The 20,610-nt window shown below is 40.9% G+C and overlaps 1 protein-coding gene across 1 annotated transcript; it reads left to right on the top strand.

Moving 5' to 3' along the window:
- The first annotated feature begins 16,924 nt into the window (after nt 1-16,924).
- On the top strand, nt 16,925-20,575 carry psma1 (proteasome subunit alpha 1). The gene is given in 10 exon segments (NM_001303649.1): nt 16,925-16,962; nt 17,924-17,968; nt 18,089-18,190; nt 18,719-18,822; nt 18,920-19,008; nt 19,317-19,387; nt 19,470-19,599; nt 19,776-19,855; nt 20,026-20,130; nt 20,291-20,575. Coding segments are annotated over 10 exon segments (789 nt in total). The 5' UTR covers nt 16,925-16,959; the 3' UTR covers nt 20,351-20,575.
- The last annotated feature ends 35 nt before the right edge of the window (nt 20,576-20,610 follow it).

Genomic DNA, 20,610 nt, shown 5'->3' with positions numbered 1-20,610 from the left:
AGTTTAGCAGAGTTCAACTTAAAACCTCTTGTATTCAAATAATCATTTATGAAACAAAGTGTTTAGATGATTGTTTGAGTCATTTCTTTGCAATCATTTTTTTCTTGTTTTGACCACTCCCTTTCCCTTTCAACTCCTACTCACTGAGCAGGCAGTGCACTGGATCTTTACCAGATGCTGTCTGTCAACTAATCTCATGGCTACACCACTCCAGTCCACCACTTCCTTTTCTCGTTCTCTCTTTCTTTATCCTCCATGGGTCCAGAATAATATACATTTTAATTAATGAAAGTGGGCTAAAGCTTTAAAATCAGACCGTGGTACATTAGGGGACCAATCAGAATTTTAGGAGGGATATTTTTTCCATTTTGCCCTTGGAATTTTAACTACTGACTAAGCACTATCAAGCAAACAAGTATTTACCTATATGTTTTATTCTTCTGGTGGGAAGGATAGGTCAATACATGTGTGTAGTTCCCATTGATGAGTGACTGGTTTATCATTGGTGATGAACCATGTCCCAGTGGACTTCAAGTTGGCCAGAGTAGCTCCCCTCATATAGAAACCAACACTTGAAACCTATGATGTCAAAAACTACAAGCTGGTAGTTTTTCTATTCCACGACACAAGCCCGCTGTCTCCACCTAACTCTCTTCTTACAAACCTCAGAACAATCTCCCTGACTATTTACAGTCCGCATGTAAAACGGGCCACTCCACCGAGACTGCTCTCCACTGTGTTACAGAAGCTCTTTGAACTGCCCAAGCATTGCTCTGTCCTCTGTTCTCATCCTCCTTTAAATATCTGCTGCCTTTGACACCTTGATCTATCTGCTGCCATGACAGAACATGTCCATCAGTATGGTTGACATGGTTCTCTTTTAAAATGTTTGTACTTACTGTATGTCACTCTTCAATCGAGTGATAATTCATTTCCAAACATTAATATGCATTAACATTAGTGCAGCAACCACATTGAGCATCTTCGGAAGTTTACAAGTTGAAGTCGGATGTTTACATACATTAAGGTCAACATTATTTTTCAACCACTCCACAGATTTCATGTTAACAAATTATAGTTTTTGGCAAGTCGGTTAGGTCATCTACTTTGTGCATGACACAGGTAATTTTTCACAGGTAATTGTTTACAGACAGATTATTTCACTTATAATTCACTATCACAATTCCAGTGGGTTAGACGTTTACATACGCTTAGTTGACTGTGCAGTTAAACTGCTTGGAAAATTCCTGGAAATGATGTCATGGCTTTAGAAGCCTAATTGGCATCCTTTGAGTCAATTGGAGGTGTAAATGGGGATGTATTTCAAAGCCTACCTTCAAATTCCGTGCCTCTTTGTGTGACATAATGGAAGAACCTAAAGAAGTCAGCCAAAACCTCAGAAAAGAAACTGTAGACTCTACAAGTCTGGTTCATTCTTTTAAGCAATCTCCAAATGCCTGAATGTACCATGTTCATCTGTACAAACAATAGTACGTATAAACACCATGGGACCACGCTGCCATCATAACGCTCAGGATGCAGACGCGTTCTGCCTCCTAGAGGTGAATGTACTATGGTGCGAAAAGTGTAAATCAATCCAAGAATAACAGGAAAGGAGCATGTAAAGATGCTGGAGGAAATGGGTACAAAAAGTATCTATATCCACACTAAAACCTGATTTATTATTTACGTTCTTGAAATGAAGTAGTGATTCCAACTGACCTGAGACAGGGAATTTTTACTAGGATTAAATGTCAGGAATTGTGAACTGAGTTTAAACGTATTTGGCTGAGGCGTATGTGAACTTCTGACTTCAGCTGTAGAACATTCAGCATGAAACATGATGTTGGAAGTACAGATGTGTTAGGAAATATGCTATGTAGAACAAACTTTCGATTTTTATTAAGGACAATATGTCTGGAGTAATTAATTTCAGCTGATTTGACGAAGAGTATCTTTTGACCCATGTAAATCTGAGATCTGTGAGATAAACAGAACACTGTTCTGGAAGAGTTGGAGGATGAGAAGTTTTGTATTTGAGGTGGAAATCACCCCCCAGAGTCCCCTAAGTGCCGAGATAGAATCAAGGAAAACTTAGTACAGAGGACCAGAGAGGTAGAGCTGGAGTCATATGTGGAGGCTGTGCAAATTTTTGAAGGAACCAGCTGAAATTAAGAAGTAATCGCAGTAAAATGGCTCTCAAATGTAATCACCCACCCTTAAACGTCCAGGTTAAATACCTCTGACTTTTTTAAGATGATCAGAAACTCCTGTTTAAATCTATTTTGATTTAATGCTATAACAGAAAAACATATGGAAAGGAGTCCAAGGTGGGTGATTACTTTCTAGAGCCACTGTAGATTCCCTTAATGTAATTTAGTAAATATATGCTCATATAGTAAAGGGGAATTGTGCAGCACTTTCCTATCAGACAAATTCTTTTCTCTTTTCCTCTCAGCTTCAATGGAGCTATCTGATGGATGCACACCACAAAATGTTCACTTAGCTGGCACTCATGGCTACAAATATCCTTCGAAGGGCACAGAAGGGGGATTATGCTGCTAAATGACAGTAGCTTTTTGAGTTTTAAAATAAATTGATGGTAATCTTACAATGTACCATTGGTATGTTTTTATTTCAATTGTCATCTTTCCTCAGGAGTCATTTTGTCTGAAGCCATCCATACTGTTGCCTTCAATTTTGACTGGTGCTGTACATTAAAAGAGTATTTTAATGCTGGGCTGAAAAGTTTTAAATATGCTGTTGTCTCCAGAAAATATTTGTTTCAGGTTATCTTAGAAATGCTTATTTATCTGTTTTTAATTAACAGTGCTTAGCTTGTGTGACATATAGCAAAACCACGAACATTCTTGTGTTCCTAAGACTTACATTTTGTTGCCAGAACATTTTACTCTGATTACTGCATTCCACAAACCTTTGAAATGCTATCTATAAATGCCTTGTACTGGCAGGTTCCGAAGGTGGTGGATACAATAAAAACATTATAGACACACACAAACACATAATGAGCTACAGTACTGCTGACCTCTTATAGTTTAGCAGGCGAGACAAATCAACCTCTGTAGGTTTTGTCGCTTTGATGTGCTCAGGACCTTTTTCTCCAAATTATGAATAAATTGTTTGAATAATCTTACACACATTTTACATAACTTAGAAATGTATTGTGTCATTATTAAATGCATATTCTGGTTTCTAAACAATTGTTAGATGCCTGGTGAAACATTTTGACCAACTTGACCCCCCTTAGCCAAAATGAAAGCTGTAAAAAATTCATAGGACAATATGCATTGGTTTAATCTGCATAGTCTACTGACCAATCATCTCCCACAATGCTTTAACCCATATGTTTTGTGCTCCCAAGCAGAAGTTGTGACGTTTCTTTTGGAAAACAGTGTGAGCATTCATTGTAGCAGACCAGTCTTGGTAGCACTGATTAGAAGCATATTAAAACTTGTTCATTATGATAAAAAAATGTGGTGTAGGCTATTAGCTGGCATTACAAAGTGGCTGGCTTATGCCACTTCATTTCATTTAATGACACACCTTGCTATATGTTGAATAGCTGAAATCAAAAGATATCAAATACTTTACAGAATGATTCAGCCCCTTCCAAATGGCCAACTTCAAATAACAGGTGTTCCAGGCTCAAATGCGTTGTGGGTAATAGCCTTGGTATGAGGTTATTTAATGTGTAATGTGATTGGGGTTTTAATTTAATTATATGTATTTTAATTAATTATACATTTTATTTTATGGGATGATTTAAAATGATGTGATGGATCTTTGCAGCAGAAGAAAATATGATTTAATAAATGATCTCTTGGCTGAGTAATTATAATGTTCAGTTTTTCCTAGAGCAGGTAAGTTCTAATTAAGAAGTCACGTTGCTACGGGAATGTACTTGGCTAGAAGGTGACCAACTTTCACACTAACTTTTCACTAAAGGTTGACCAAATATCAAAACCGATTTGTAGAATATATAACCGATGTGTGTAATCTGCTTCCTGTTCCAGTTTGGTACATTTATTTGTCATTTCTACAGCTTAGGAAAACTACACAGAACCAAATAGATAAATACTGCTGTGCAAGTTTTAATTTAATTGAGCTCTAAGGATGATATAATCAACCGCAGCTAGAAGATTTCTGCATAATTCTGTGTAAATGTCATCTCCCTCCATGTGACGCAACGCAAATCAAACAGAACACAATAGGAAAATATTTTTTATTATTTTAGTCAATTATTTTAACCATGAAAAGGCTTCTTGAAGTTAGAGATACAGTGGGGAGAACAAGTATTTGATACACTGCCGATTTTGCAGGTTTTGCCACTTATAAAGCATGTAGATGTCTGTCATTGTTATCATAGGTACTCTTCAACTGTGAGTGACGGAATAAATAAAAATCCAGAAAATCACATTGTATGATTTTTAAGTAATTAATTAGCATTTTATTGCATGACATAAGTATTTGATACATCAGAAAAGCAGAACCTTTGTTTGCAATTACAGAGATCATACGTTTCCTGTAGTTCTTGACCAGGTTTGCACACACTGCAGCAGGGATTTTGGCCCACTCCTCCATACAGACCTTCTCCAGATCCTTCAGGTTTCGGGACTGTAGCTGGGCAATACGGATTTTCAGCTCCCTCCAAAGATTTTCTATTGGGTTCAGGTCTGGAGAATGGCTAGGCCACTCCAGGACTTTGAGATGCTTCTTACAGAGTCACTCCTTAGTTGCCCTGGCTGTGTGTTTCGGTTCATTGTCATGCTGGAAGAGCCAGCCATGACCCATCTTCAATGCTCGTACTGAGGGAAGGAGGTTGTTGGTCAAGATCTCGCAATACATGGCCCCATCCATCCTCTCCTCAATACGATACAGTCGTCCTGTCCCCTTTGCAGAAAAGCATCCCCAAAGAATGATGTTTCCACCTCCATGCATCACGGTTGGGATGGTGTTCTTGGGGTTGTACTCATCCATCTTCTTCCTCCAAACACGGCGAGTGGAGTTTAGACCAAAAAGCTCTGTTTTTGTCTCATCAAATCACATGACCTTCTCCCATTTCTCCTCTGGATCATCCAGATGGTCATTGGCAAACTTCAGATGGGCCTGGACATGCGCTGGCTTGAGCAAGGGGACCTTGCGTGCACTGCAGGATTTTAATCCATGTTACTAACGGTTTTCTTTGAGACTGTGGTCCCAGCTCTCTTCAGGTCATTGACCAGGTCCTGCCATATAGTTCTGGGCTGATCTCTCACCTTCCTCATGATCATTGATGCCCCACAAGGTGAGATCTTGCATGGAGCCCCAGACCGAGGGAGATTGACCGTCATCTTGAACTTCTTCCATTTTCTAATTATTGCTCCAGCAGTTGTTGCCTTCTCACCAAGTTGCTTGTCTATTGTCCTGTAGCCCATCCCAGCCTTGTGCAGGTCTACAATTTTATCCCTGATGTCCTTACACAGCTCTCTGGTCTTGGCCATTGTGGAGAGGTTGGAGTCTGTTTGATTGAGTGTGTGGACAGGTGTCTTTTATACAGGTAACGAGTTCAAACAGGTGCAGTTAATACAGGTAATGAGTGGAGAACAGGAGGGCTTCTTAAAGAAAAACTGACAGGTCTGTGAGAGACGGAATTCTTACTGGTTGGTAGGTGATCAAATACTTATGTCATGCAATAAAATGCAAATTCATTATTTAAAAATCATACAATGTGATTTTCTGGATTTTGGTTTTAGATTCCGTCTCTCACAGTTGAAGTGTACCTATGATAAAAATTACAGACCTCTACATGCTTTGTAAGTAGGAAAACCTGCAAAATTGGCAGTGTTTCAAATACTTGTTCTCCCCACTGTATCTTTTGTGAGGGGGAACTGGCAATAAATCAGCAGATAGAAGTCAGCGTGTACATACAACACCATAGGATGCTTTAAAATAATTACCAGGGCACACCAGCATTGACATGGGCACTATTGGACAGGACGAACATCGTTCTCTAGTGATACCTTTTGGTCAGCCAGGAGCCTGCAAGCACAATTGTGGTTTTTGACCTGAGAATGCACTCTCCTCCGGGTGCATGTGCCTGATTAAAAAACTTCCTGGTGGAGCTAGGTGTGTGATGAAAAGAAGAACAATTTGGCAAGATGTGATCAGGATTTTCTTGAACTTCAACCCTCCCCCAACATCTCTGGAGTTGTGACAAGGATATATTTGGAGGGCAATACATTTGGGTCCAAAATAATATAAATTTTAATTAATGAAAGTGGGCTAAAGCTTTAAACTCAGACCGTGGTACATTAGGGGACCAATCAGAATTTTAGGAGGAATATTGTTTCCATGTTTGCCCTTGGAATTTTAACTACTGACTAAGCACTATCAAGCAAACAAGTATTTACCTATATGTTTTATTCTTCTTGTGGGAAGGATAGGTCAATACATGTGTGTAGTTCCCATTGATGAGTGACTGGTGTATCATTGGTGATGAACCGTGTCCAGTAATTGATAGTGAATTGTTTTGAATCAGTTACTGTGTGTCATATCAATTATTGCAGTGAAGTCACCAACATGGGCTAGTTAATAGAGAATTCAATGGTCCCCAGAATAGACTGTGACGTGCTCTGATCAATTGTGAACAGACCAAACAGTGATCAAATTGACATAATTATGCCCTATTTGAATTATGGGATTCCAAAGTGACAATGCTAATGTTCAGTGTTTTTTAACAATATTTGATTGTACAACTAGGTTTGGGTGACTTTCCCAAAATATTTCCTGAAAATGCTAGTTGAAAAATGTTCAGGTTATTCCCTGCAAAATCCTCAAAATATCCAAATGGGATTTGTAACCTTGTCTATTTCAGTACTATTATTGATAAGTTACATCCCTGTTTAACAGTATTTATGTTGATATGTTACAACTCTGTTTATAATAGTATGATTGTCTGTGAGTTAGACTATAATCAGTCTCAGGCAAATGTAAGATACTTCCTAGGAGACTGACTAAAGACACTCTCCTAAGGATTCTCATCTCATATCCAAGCCATAAAGGCTGAAAGAGCAGCTCATAGATTTGTTGTTGAGTGCCGCAGAAACATTAGTGACAAAATTAAAGAGGTCGCACATAAAGCAGGTGAAGCCCAGCCAAGAATCGTTCCCTTCTCCAAAAGTGACCTCTCACATTAGCTAATCCAAAAGCACAGTTTTGAATGAGCAAATTTAATTAATGTTTGAGTATTTGCTGGAGAGCCAGGGAAATACTTTGAGCTGGGTAATGACATGACGTCTTCTTGCTTCCAAGACTTGGCATCAACTGATTTCTCCATCATTACTGACAACGGTGGAAGATGAAGAAATAGATTATGCTTCATTCACTTTTTGGATTAGTCATACAGTATGGAGAGAAAGATCCAGACTCTTCTACTTTGGTGAGAAGCATTTTGTTGGTCAGTGTTTAAGTGATGAATTAGTTTGAAAAGCCAAAAAGTGCCACTTATACAGGGATATCTGTTATATTTCAATGACAAAACTATTGTTGATCTGATAAAATCATTCCACCTTCCCTTCTCACTAGTGATATAAGTACTCAGAAAATTGTGAGTTGTGATAAACATCCTTGTTGTCACACATATGCAAGGCACCTGAGGTTTTGAAACACTTGTTCTTAGTAATTGTGTTTGACACATCAAAAGATCTTTCTAGATCATTCTGCCATAAATGTGTCCTGTCGTGGAATCTTCCTTGATGAAACCCATCGAAAGACGAGTCTGCTCTGGACACAACCCAAAAGCATTTACTTGTACTCTTAAAATGTTCACCTGGCACAGCCAGAACAGGACTGGTCACCCCTCCAAGCATGGTTCCTCTCTAGGTTCCTTCCAAAATGTCAACCCCTCTTGGGGAGTTTTTCCTAGCCACTGTTGTTGCTTGCTCCTTGAGGTTTCAGACTGTGTGTTTTGTAAAAGCATTTTGTGACAACTGTTGATGTAAAAAGGGCTTTATAAATAAATTTTATTGATTGATTGATTGAAAGCTCCTTTGATCGCATGTTGTGGGTTCACTGCAACAGCTTCCAAATGTGAATGCCACACCTGGAATCATCTCCAGACGTTTTACCTGCTTATTTGATTAAGAAATAACAAAGGAATACACCAAACCTGTCCATGAAACAGCTTTTGAGTCAATTGTCCAATTACTTTTGGTCCCTTGAAAAAGAGGGGGCTACATTAAAGAGCTGTAATTCCTAAACCCTTCCTCCAATTTAGATGTTAATACCCTCAAATTAAAGCTGAGAGACTGAACTTTAAACCAATATTCAGCTATTATTTGAATATATTTTGGTAAACAGCCAAAATAACAAAACCTGGGTCAGTGTCCAATTATTTCCGGACCTAACTTTATTTGCCAATGGAGCCAATGGCTATTGAGTAGCTGATTTCTGCCAGTGTCATTACAGACTACAAAGGCCACATCAGACGATTCAGGAGCCTGTCGGTTTTTATTTACAAGTCAAATGTATTGATTACTTCCAAAACAACTAATTATAGATCCCCAATGAGCCACAAATGGGTAGTTAAAGAGTCACATGTGGTTTGAGTCTGTGTTTGAACAGAGTACTAACACAATATGTACTGAAATTCACATAGTGTGTGGACATCAAAGTTACAAAGCTTGGATATAGTGAAATTGATTAATTGCAACATTTAAAATGATGAATTGCAGTGGTAAAAAAATAGAAACATAAAATGTTCGTCTCACAAAAGGAGGAGACATGAGAATGAATCGGGAACGCTGACAGGAGTACTCAGGTGTTGTCTAGGGTTAAACTGCCCACCGCCGTCATCACTGCATGGCCTCCATGCGTTTTTATGGGCCAGGGGATCAAGCAATATAAATGTGCAACACAGCATATGAGGTTGCCACTTATTGCCTCGCTATTATTAGATCCAAAGGCTGAGCGAAAAGGCAATCTATCCGGCACTGATATTAGTAAGTGCTCCACGATGTATTCCTTCCGGTTTGAAAAAGCAGAAAAAGCCTCTTCAGCCATTTATTGCCAAGACGCTGCGTAAGCTATTTGGGAGAAACGCAAATGAAACAAATGTCAAGATGACATCCATGGCGCTCAACTCTCCTCGCTAGCCCGGACTTGCTTTTACGTGTCCTTGCATTTGGTGGGATATGTAGAAGTCTATTAAGATGTATACCTAGTCATAAAACCAATCGGGGCGGGGGGGGGGGGGCTTCCATTCATTACGTGTGCGGCTGATGACCCTTGACCTACTCCATGGTATCTGCCAGCTTAATTCACACTTGGCAGACTGGCCGCCTGTTGCTCCCATTAGTTCAGTCGATTTCCAGGCTAAACACATCCCCAGCCTATTTTAAGCTACATGGGTGCAAGATGGGGTGATATTTAGACACATTTAGTCACGCCGGATACTGAGGAAATCCTGTATCTGGGCTGGTACACTGCTGGTACTGATGTGTCATCATCTCTCACCAGTCAGTGGGAGCACACAGATGCTCCTCTTTTCACTGGAGTAATGTGGACGCTCCATTTTTCACTGGAGGAATGAGGACGCTCCTCTTTTCACTGGAGGAATGAGGACGCTCCTCTTTTCACTGGAGGAATGTGGATGCTCCACTTTCCACTGTAGGAATGTGGACACTTCTCATATCACTGGAGGAATGTGGACGCTCCTCTTTTCACTGGAGGAAGGTGGATGTTCTTCTTTTCATTGGAGGAATGTGGACACTCCTCTTATCACAGGAGGAATGTCAACGCTCCTCTTATCACTGGAGGAATGAGGACGCTCCTCTTTTCACTGGAGGAATGTGGACGCTCCACTTTTCACTGGAGGAATGTGGACACTCCTCTTATCACTGGAGGAATGTGGGCGCTCCTCTTTTCACTGGAGGAATGTGGGCGCTCCTCTTTTCACTGGAGGAAGGTGGATGTTCTTCTTTTCATTGGAGTAGTGTGGATGCTCCACTTTTCACTGTAGGAATGTGGACGCTTCTCTTATCACTGGAGGAATGTGGACACTCCTCTTTTCACTGGAGGAATGTGGACGCTCCACTTCAAAGTCCAACTATGACTAAACGTTAAGAAGATGGACTGTGACGGAATCGGCCATAGTACAAAGGTCAAAAGGGTTAGGGTAATATCTCCCGTCTCTGTTGAACGTTGCAAGCATTCATTCCTCCTGTCACAAGGGGATTTGTGGCTGATTTAAAGGGTTAATATCTGAAACTTTTCTTCATTATTACAGTTTGTTGCAAAAGTGATATATTTGTCTTTGCTTTTAACAGTCTTCACACTATTGAAATTGCTGACATGGAGGCACTTTGCAAAAGGAGAGCTTCTCAAGGCTTGCTACAAATGCAGATGACTGAGTGCAACTTTTTGCTTTAAGAGTGGGAGAGTTAGAGTGTCATGCAAGCAAGTAGCTTGGTCTAATGTAGCTTTTGTTCTGAATTTTTTTTCACACATCAAACAACAAAAAAGTGTGGACTACATGCTTTCCCCAAGGATCCCTCCACAACCAAAAGTTCCACCAGAAAAGAGCCTAGTGACTTTAGAGATGTGGGTCATTAAACATTTTGTGGATTACGGCCTGGCATCAAGAGACGGGTAGGAGTAGACAAAGAAATTAATGTAAGCAAACTTCAGCTGCCAATATGAACTCTCTGACATTCAAACTGTAGTTTGCTTTAAACAATTCTATTGGCAAGTTCTGCTCCCTGTCTGCAGCAGTGGGGGGAGGCTGAGAGCCTAGGGAAGCGAAGCGAAGGATGGATCGCAATAACGGGTAAACACACAAGAAGCAGTCCAGAGATGATTGCGACGCGAACACACAAACAATATTAATTACGTGTAGAATTAAAAATAACATTTGTTGAGGAACTCTCCTGAGGGCAGTGGGGGCCTGCCCATAAGATAATAATAATTGCAAAAAAGTATATATATTTTCTTAAATATTGTAGTTTGTTGTTGCAACTTCTGATAAAAGTCTGGTAAATGTGTTTCTAATTTTACTGTTTAAAAATATATTGTTAAAAACATGCTTATCAGTAACTTACTATTCTCTTCCACAGAGGCTCTGGATGTTGAGCTGGACATCCCCAGTGGTCGGATTGCTTATATCAATTGTTTGCCTATGGAGGAGAACTGCCGACAATGAGATACTACGTATTTTATCACATGACTTTTACAGTACAGCCTTAATGGACCTCTATTCGTCAATATAGTTCTTTATATCAGGTATTGCCAAGGATGGAGCCAAAGACCAAGCAAGATAGTCACTCAGTTATTGTTATTTTGGCTATGTCACAGGGCTAGAAAAAGAGAGATTGGACCACATCAGTTCCAAACCGTTCATCGGTATCAAAAAAGTTGCAGTATCAAATTACAGAGAACAGGAAAAAGCAATATAAGAAACTTGTTAAACAATGTCAACTAACCTGTTCCTTCTACCTTTTAAATTAGCTAGCCACTTGACCAACATCAGTCATCTTGAGGACTATACTAACAATAGCTAGTTTAGTTAAAATTGGCTTAGTCATAAATTACGTTAAGTTACAAATTTATAATGACTTTGTACAGGAGAATGTACAATTGCTACAATGGTAAATGTACTGTGATATAAGACAATTCTTGACCCTTAGCGAGACCTTTTTGATTGTGTTGTTCTCAAACAAATTATCTGTTGGTTTTGGGATTATTGGGCATTGCTTTTGGATAGACTATAAAATTATACTGATGAAATTGTGTTGATGTTGATGAAATGTTGTTGATATAAAAATGCTATCACCATTTGGAACCGCCCCTACTACACAACCAATTAGGAGCGGCCTCTGCCTGAGGATAATTAATATGTGTAAAATATTTTAAGAAATTAGCTAAATAATTTTTTCACTGAGATTTGAGCTACAAAAATGGGGTGTATCCTTTCATATCCATGTTGCACTCAAAAAAGATATATGTTTCAACAATTCCCCCAAAACATAACTTCAGCAGAATGCATTTTATACATATACAATATATATATGGAGTGGGGCAGGGGGGTGATAGGGTTACCTATCGCATCTGACCAGTAACTAAAAGGTTATAGAAAATCTCAAAGACAGAGAATAAAAATCTGTAGTTCTGCCCCTGAGCAAGGCGGTTCATTTTAATTGCTCCCGGGTTGTTGCGGAAATAAGAATATGTGAACGAGTAATACTTGGTAAAGGGTCAAATTAACTGTTAAGTTTACAGTCACCTAACCAAGTTACTTTAATTGGCACTTAGGTGCTTAAAGGGTCTTCTTATCTTAATCAACTTTGGTTATGATGACACATTAATTTGGACTTGTGGTATTATATTGGGATTTTATTAAACAACACAGTTATGCACAGCCTGGATTTGTGGTGTCAAATCCTCTGCCCTCCATCTTCCCAAACCATACCACTACACATTTAAGCTGCTCTACCCTCCTTCCCAAACCATACCACTACACATTTAAGCTGCTCTGCCCTCCTTCTTCCCAAATCATATCACTACAGGTTTAAGCTCCTCTGCTCTCCTCCTTCCCAAACCATACCACTACACATTTAAGCTGCCCTGCCCTCCTTCCCAAACGATACCACTACACCTTTAAGCTGCCCTGCCCTCCTTCCCAAACGATACCACTACACATTTAAGCTGCTCTGCCCTCCTTCCCACACCATACCACTACACATTTAAGCTGCTCTGCCCTCCTTCTTCCCAAATCATATCACTACAGGTTATAGCTCCTCTGCTCTCCTCCTTCCCAAACCATACCACTACACATTTAAGCTGCCCTGCCCTCCTTCCCAAACCATACCACTACACATTTAAGCTGCCCTGCCCTCCTTCCCAAACCATACCACTACACATTTAAGCTGCCCTGCCCTCCTTCTTCCCAAACCATACCACTACACCTTTAAGCTGCCCTGCCCTCCTTCCCAAACCATACCACTACACATTTAAGCTGCTCTGCCCTCCTTCTTCCCAAACCATACCACTACACCTTTAAGCTGCCCTGCCCTCCTTCCCAAACCATACCACTACACATTTAAGCTGCTCTGCCCTCCTTCCCAAACGATACCACTACACCTTTAAGCTGCCCTGCCCTCCTTCCCAAACCATACCACTACACATTTAAGCTGCTCTGCCCTCCTTCCCAAACCATACCACTACACATTTAAGCTGCTCTGCCCTCCTTCTTCCCAAACCATACCACTACACCTTTAAGCTGCCCTGCCCTCCTTCCCAAACGATACCACTACACCTTTAAGCTGCCCTGCCCTCCTTCCCAAACGATACCACTACACATTTAAGCTGCTCTGCCCTCCTTCCCAAACCATACCACTACACATTTAAGCTGCTCTGCCCTCCTTCTTCCCAAATCATATCACTACAGGTTATAGCTCCTCTGCTCTCCTCCTTCCCAAACCATACCACTACACATTTAAGCTGCCCTGCCCTCCTTCCCAAACCATACCACTACACATTTAAGCTGCCCTGCCCTCCTTCCCAAACCATACCACTACACATTTAAGCTGCCCTGCCCTCCTTCTTCCCAAACCATACCACTACACCTTTAAGCTGCCCTGCCCTCCTTCCCAAACCATACCACTACACATTTAAGCTGCTCTGCCCTCCTTCTTCCCAAACCATACCACTACACCTTTAAGCTGCCCTGCCCTCCTTCCCAAACCATACCACTACACATTTAAGCTGCTCTGCCCTCCTTCCCAAACGATACCACTACACCTTTAAGCTGCCCTGCCCTCCTTCCCAAACCATACCACTACACATTTAAGCTGCTCTGCCCTCCTTCCCAAACCATACCACTACACATTTAAGCTGCTCTGCCCTCCTTCTTCCCAAACCATACCACTACACCTTTAAGCTGCCCTGCCCTCCTTCCCAAACGATACCACTACACCTTTAAGCTGCCCTGCCCTCCTTCCCAAACGATACCACTACACATTTAAGCTGCTCTGCCCTCCTTCCCAAACCATACCACTACACATTTAAGCTGCTCTGCCCTCCTTCTTCCCAAATCATATCACTACAGGTTATAGCTCCTCTGCTCTCCTCCTTCCCAAACCATACCACTACACATTTAAGCTGCCCTGCCCTCCTTCCCAAACCATACCACTACACATTTAAGCTGCCCTGCCCTCCTTCTTCCCAAACCATACCACTACACATTTAAGCTGCCCTGCCCTCCTTCTTCCCAAACCATACCACTACACCTTTAAGCTGCCCTGCCCTCCTTCCCAAACCATACCACTACACATTTAAGCTGCTCTGCCCTCCTTCTTCCCAAACCATACCACTACACCTTTAAGCTGCCCTGCCCTCCTTCCCAAACCATACCACTACACATTTAAGCTGCTCTGCCCTCCTTCCCAAACGATACCACTACACCTTTAAGCTGCCCTGCCCTCCTTCCCAAACCATACCACTACACATTTAAGCTGCTCTGCCCTCCTTCTTCCCAAACCATACCACTACACCTTTAAGCTGCTCTGCCCTCCTTCCCAAACGATACCACTACACCTTTAAGCTGCTCTGCCCTCCTTCCTCCCCACGTGTGAGGGTCGGCGGTGAGGCTTGGACCGGTCACAGAGTGACTCAGGCCGCTCTTCCATTTGAAAAATTAAAAGGAGGCTGTTTGGCAGAGTTAAATGAAGCCCTGGCAAAACATGCTGAGCTCAGCACAGCTTCTACAATCTCAATCACAAAGGAGGCGAGCTGATGTAATGGCCGCCGCTGCCTCTGCCTTGGCAAGGGAGGTGGGCTTGTCAGCACAGCTTCTTTAATTAATGTCCCCCCCGGAACAAGGGTACATCAGATATCATTAACAGAGTTCGGGGTTTCAGTGTCCACCCATTTAAACCACCCAAAAATCAAACAGAGGGTGGTCGGGCAGAGAAATAGACAGAGAGAGAGGGAGAGAGCAAAAGAGGGGGAGATGGAGAGACAGAAAAATAGGAGGGATATGGGAGGAATGGAAATTGAAATCTAATGACTTTCTGAAGACCTTTTTGAATGCATAGCAATATCTGTCTAAAAAGAGATACTGGAGGAGGGCAGCTTTTACCACACGTGTTGTTTCTACAGATAAATGTTGATTTCTGTGAGCTGAGCTCCTTGGGCCATACCACAGTAGTCTTGATAAATGAGGTAAACCATATTATTTTGTTGTTGTCTAAGGGATGCGTAAATAGAAAGGTAAAACCGGCCTTAATACTGCTGTACACGTTTGCCTGTGTCCACTGCTGTTGGCTCACAGTAAACTGATGTTGTGCAAAATGTGAATCATATACTGGCTTTGATAAAGGTAACGGACAAAATTAATTAGAGTCCAAAGATATCCAGGTTTGAAAGCAGTTTAAGACTATTGAATTAACAGGGCAACTGTTGTGAAGCTAAGGCTGAACAAGATGGTCCACTGACCGCTTTTAAGGAGATTCTGTCAATTCAGTGGGAAATACAGAGCTTCTCTTGCAGTCCTGACTTGAAATAGTGACCTGGCATATACAAGAGGAGCAAACTAATGTCTCAAACTAATTTCAGTACCTACTTCAGCATCCTTTCTGGCTTATTTTTGAAAACTTCAAAGTAAATGATTGAGGGATGAACATGGACATTAATACTCTTATATGAAATAACTGATGGATAGTATTCAGAACAGACATCTAGTTTTGGTAAACACTGGTAACGGAACACTGAAAGGGATGTTTGTTTAACTTCCTGATTTGCAAACGGTTCTGAAAACAGTTCCTGGACAATTTATTTTGCTCAGCATTTTCTCATTTGGTTAAAGTTTTCTTAAATCTTCTCTCATTCAAGTCCAGGAAAACAATAACTGACTGAGTGTTCGTGATGTCAATCTGTTGGCAGGCTAGTAGAATGAGTATCCTCCACTCCCTGACATTTCAGTGAGGATCCTCCTACTTGCAGATTCACCCCGTGAACGTCATTTGTTTGATGACGCACAAGAGAAAGCTAAAGAAGGAATATCTTCAAATAAGCGCATTTTTGTGCACTTTGACTCTCCTTACCTCCTCTGCTTGATTATCTTTAACCTTTTTGTAAAAGAGGTCAGAGAGTATGGAGGAGAGTGCAGGGCATATAAAATAAGCCTTCTGCATTCACAAAACAAGCAAATTATGTTAACAGGAGTGAATCCCAAAACAGTTGTATGATCATGACAGCATTGTTGATATTTTTCAGATTTCAAACCTCTTCCTCTGTAAGACACACATGAGTATCCCTCACTGAATGTCTATTGGGAAGTGGAGAACAAGAAATTGACACCACTCGATCACTCATTGTTTTCCAGGTCACAAAAGGAGTTAGTATGGTGGAGAGAAGATTTAGGATAAACTTTTTAGGAAATGAGAAAACTTTTATGACTGATGTAGTTAAAAGCCTGAAACTTGTCTTTTTAACACACACGCCGACACACACGCACACACCCGCACCCACACACACGCACACACACAAAATCCAATATAGGCTACTGCTGCCATCCAGTGTTCATCTAGGCAAACAACATTTATATATAGAAACAAAATAATTATGTTTTAACAAAATGTTATTTTCATTTAGTAATGAAAGTATTTTATTCTGGTTAATGCACCCTCACTCCTGAGGAACACGAATTTAAAATCAATTTGCCTGGATTTTTCACTTTCACAGAATATACATTAATCATTTAATTAAGTAGAATAATTGACATAAATAGCTGACTTTGGTAAAGTTAAAGTTAACAATGTTTTTCATTAAAAACATACTACTGATTTAAGAAACGTCTAATTTGAATCGACTGGATGCATTTCTGAAATCTACTGTTTTGTCTTACGTCACAGATCTAGGAAAGTTAATCAATCCGAAGGCACAGCGAAGCAGGCAACAGCAGAAATGGTGAGAATGAATAGGCTAAAAGCCATTATCAAACGTTTAGCGTTTCTAAGCTTGAATAATGTGTATATACAGATCATTGCATTAATTGTCTGCCAAAAAGTTTGATAAATCAGGAAACTAGCTAGAGGATTTACTGTTATACTTTAAAAAAAAGATAGTAGTAAACTAGCTAGCTAGTTAGCCCAACTAGCTAGCTTATGAAGCGCACTGTGAGTAAGCAGAAAACATAGCTAGGTAAATAGCATCTGGAGGTGTACCGTTTGGTTGTGCTAGCTAGTTAGGAAGCTAGTTATTGTTTTATTGTCAAACTATCAATAAGATTAAATTAAGTTACTTGTCTAACGATTTAACGTTAGCTTTCCTGCCCAGTCTGTGTGGCTAACTAGCTAGCTAACTATCTGTACGGTTAGCTAAAAGCTAGGTCGCATTTTACATTCGATGGCTAGTTTGGCTAGCTCACCTATCATTTTTGCTCTTTCACTTTCGTTTGAACTTTTATACTGGGGAAAAGTATAAACCCAAGTATCTGAATTCGAATAAAATATTCTGTCGTTTACCAACTTTATCAACTTGCTTTAAAATTCTTGTTGCCAGGAGTTATTTTGAAACTTTAAAGCTACGTTACTTAGTGTACAGACGTCAATTTATCGTATAGTGCATTCATGATATACCTCTTAAACTTTCATACGTTAAGACGTCATGAGAGGTTCACCCCGATGACAGGTGGATGTAAACAAAGACACAGGGTTGCTTTGTAACTGTCTGTATAATTTATTCATAGTAATGTAATGCCTTAGTCTAGAAGAGTCGAGGGTGGCACATTCTGTGTCGATGCAGCCTACCGCGTTTTTTGGCATATAACTCATCGCAATGCAAGACCACTACGTAAGTTAAACATGTAATGTGTATTTCTGGAGCAATTCACTCTCAAATATTTGCTCCACCGCTTTACTTCCTCTAGTTCCGTAACCAGTACGACAACGATGTCACAGTATGGAGTCCTCAGGTAAGGGATATTTCAGTCTTCCTCAGGTGCTTACTTGGACATAGGTTACTTGAATGTTTTGGGAATGACGTTCACTACAGTCTCATAGATAAGGTAATGTTTTCAATGCATTTGTTTCAGGGGCGCATTCACCAGATCGAGTACGCCATGGAAGCAGTGAAACAAGGATCGGCTACAGTGGGGCTCAAGTCCAGAACCCATGCAGTCTTGGTTGCACTCAAGGTATTTCCCTGTAACAACCCACTTCTTATTTGTTTATTTTTCATTTTTAAATCAACACAGCGACAGCTTCTCTTTTTCCAAAGATGGTATCGTGGAGTATGCAAAACTTTGAGCACATCTCTTAAACGTGTTTTGACATTTAACTACCATGGATATACATGCCTAGAATGTTTTGAAATCAAAATGGATATAAAAACACATTTAATAAATTAAATGGAACAACAATGTTGTAAAACAAATGTGCCCACTTAAGTGGACACGGTTGCAGGTCCTGTGTTAACCATGAAATAATAAATGATAATCAAGTGGTCTTACGCTGAGTAGCTCAAGCTTCTCACAGAGACAATGTACTTATGCATAGACTCTTGAAAATCTAGTGCCTGTTAAGATCCTGTGTGATTAGATCTAAATGTGGCAGCACCAGGATTGTACTGCGTATGTAGCACTTAACTTTTGAGTAGTAAGACTAAAGGTACTTTTGCAGTAAATGTCGGTTGAGTTGAGACTGGTGATTGTTTTCCTCCACAGAGAGCTCAGTCAGAGCTGGCTGCTCACCAGAAGAAGATACTCCATGTTGATGAACATATTGGCATCTCCATTGCTGGGCTGACTGCCGATGCCAGGCTCCTCTGGTGAACCATACATTTGAAATAATTTGAGCCCCAGAATGTTTTAGCTGTAATCAGTGTGATGATGAATGTGTATTTACCCTCCTATCATCCCTGACAGTAACTTCATGAGGCAGGAATGCCTGGATTCCAGGTTTGTGTTTGACAGGCCTCTTCCAGTATCACGCCTTGTCACTCTCATTGGAAGCAGTATCCTTTCATGCATGTCTTGGAAGCCAGTACCAAGTTTGGCTGGCATTTACAAATGGTTATGTTTTTCCCTAGAAATATTTGCAACATTTCAATACATTTCTTAGTTTTCCAGAAATCCTGGATGTAGAATATAAGAATATAATATCTGTATTCTAAATTAGGCTAAGTTTGTGGAATTTCTATTGATTTCAATATAAAATATAACTGAAAGGGCCAAAAAGAAACATTAGCATGCCAACTTTGGCAACGCCACTATTGGCATTTTTTTTTACTTCTGAAAAGGTTACCCTTGACCAGTCCCTCAGAAACCCAAATCCCCACACAGAGGTATGGAAGAAGGCCATACGGCGTGGGATTGCTTATTGCCGGATATGACGTAAGTTGTGAAAGTTGTGCGCGGAACAATGCTAAGTAAAATGGAACATCTGTCATTCTCTCTTTTCGACCTGTTCTTGTAGGACATGGGGCCTCATATCTTCCAGACCTGCCCCTCTGCCAACTACTTTGACTGCAAAGCCATGTCCATCGGAGCTCGCTCCCAGTCAGCCCGCACTTACCTTGAGAGACACATGGACACCTTCCTGGACTGTAAGAGCGAATATGCACGCGCACACTGTTTTTAGTTTTTACAAGTATAAAGCAACACCTAGGAACATGATAGTGCATGGTCTAAAGCAGTCACTCTCGCTCATAATGCATTCCTCTCACATTTTAACACCAGCTCTTTACATTTGTCTCGTGACCATCGTATTATCTGTCCTCAGGTAATCTAAATGAGCTGGTCAGGCACGGCCTGCTCGGGCTCAGAGAAACACTCCCTGCTGAACAGGACCTTACCACCAAGGTGAGCTGCTTTGGCTCAACTCGTCATAGCCCTCGTATTCCCTGCTGGACAGGCCTGTGTTCGTTAGGTCTCGCGGCCGTTTGGCCTGCCTCAGTCAGTTTTCCTCATTTTGGTGCCTAACAACAGCCACCTGCACAGCCTTTACTTCACCGTCTCTCCTCGCCTTTCAGAACGTCTCGATCGGCATTGTGGGTAAAGACATGGAGTTCACCATCTATGACGATGACGACGTGGCTCCTTTCCTTGAGGGTCTGGAAGAAAGGCCGCAGCGAAAGGTGGGCCACAACATGGTGGTCGGGTTAATGCTTGGCCAGATTCACGTTGAACAATCCCTTCAGGATCCAGGCTAGGATAATATTTTAGAATGATCTGGTAAACATGATGATTTGCACTTATTTAATAAGATTACGTTCTCCTGTTCTTCCCTTGTCTTAGGTGGTTCAGGCTTCGGATGAGCCTGCAGCTGACAAACCTGACGAGCCAATGGATATCTGAGACTTGGAAGATGCAGAATGATGACACTTCCTGTTACTCTGATAGCCAGACGCCAAATCCAAAACGGTCCCACTTAACTGCCGTGGGTGCAGTTCTGTGCTGTGGCAATGTCACTTACTAAAAAGGGGTTTATTGTATGCTTTCCGCTAAAACATTGGATGTCGCTTTTTTTTGTATTGGTATAGAATGTTAAATTCTCGGAATAATAAACCTTTTTTCTCATGCTACCGTGTGTGTGTATGTCGCATACTTGAAACAAG

This window comes from Esox lucius, chromosome 19 (assembly GCF_011004845.1).
Source record: "Esox lucius isolate fEsoLuc1 chromosome 19, fEsoLuc1.pri, whole genome shotgun sequence".
In the NCBI taxonomy this organism is placed as follows: Eukaryota; Metazoa; Chordata; class Actinopteri; order Esociformes; family Esocidae; genus Esox; species Esox lucius.
This window is presented reverse-complemented; position numbering and strand designations above follow the sequence as displayed.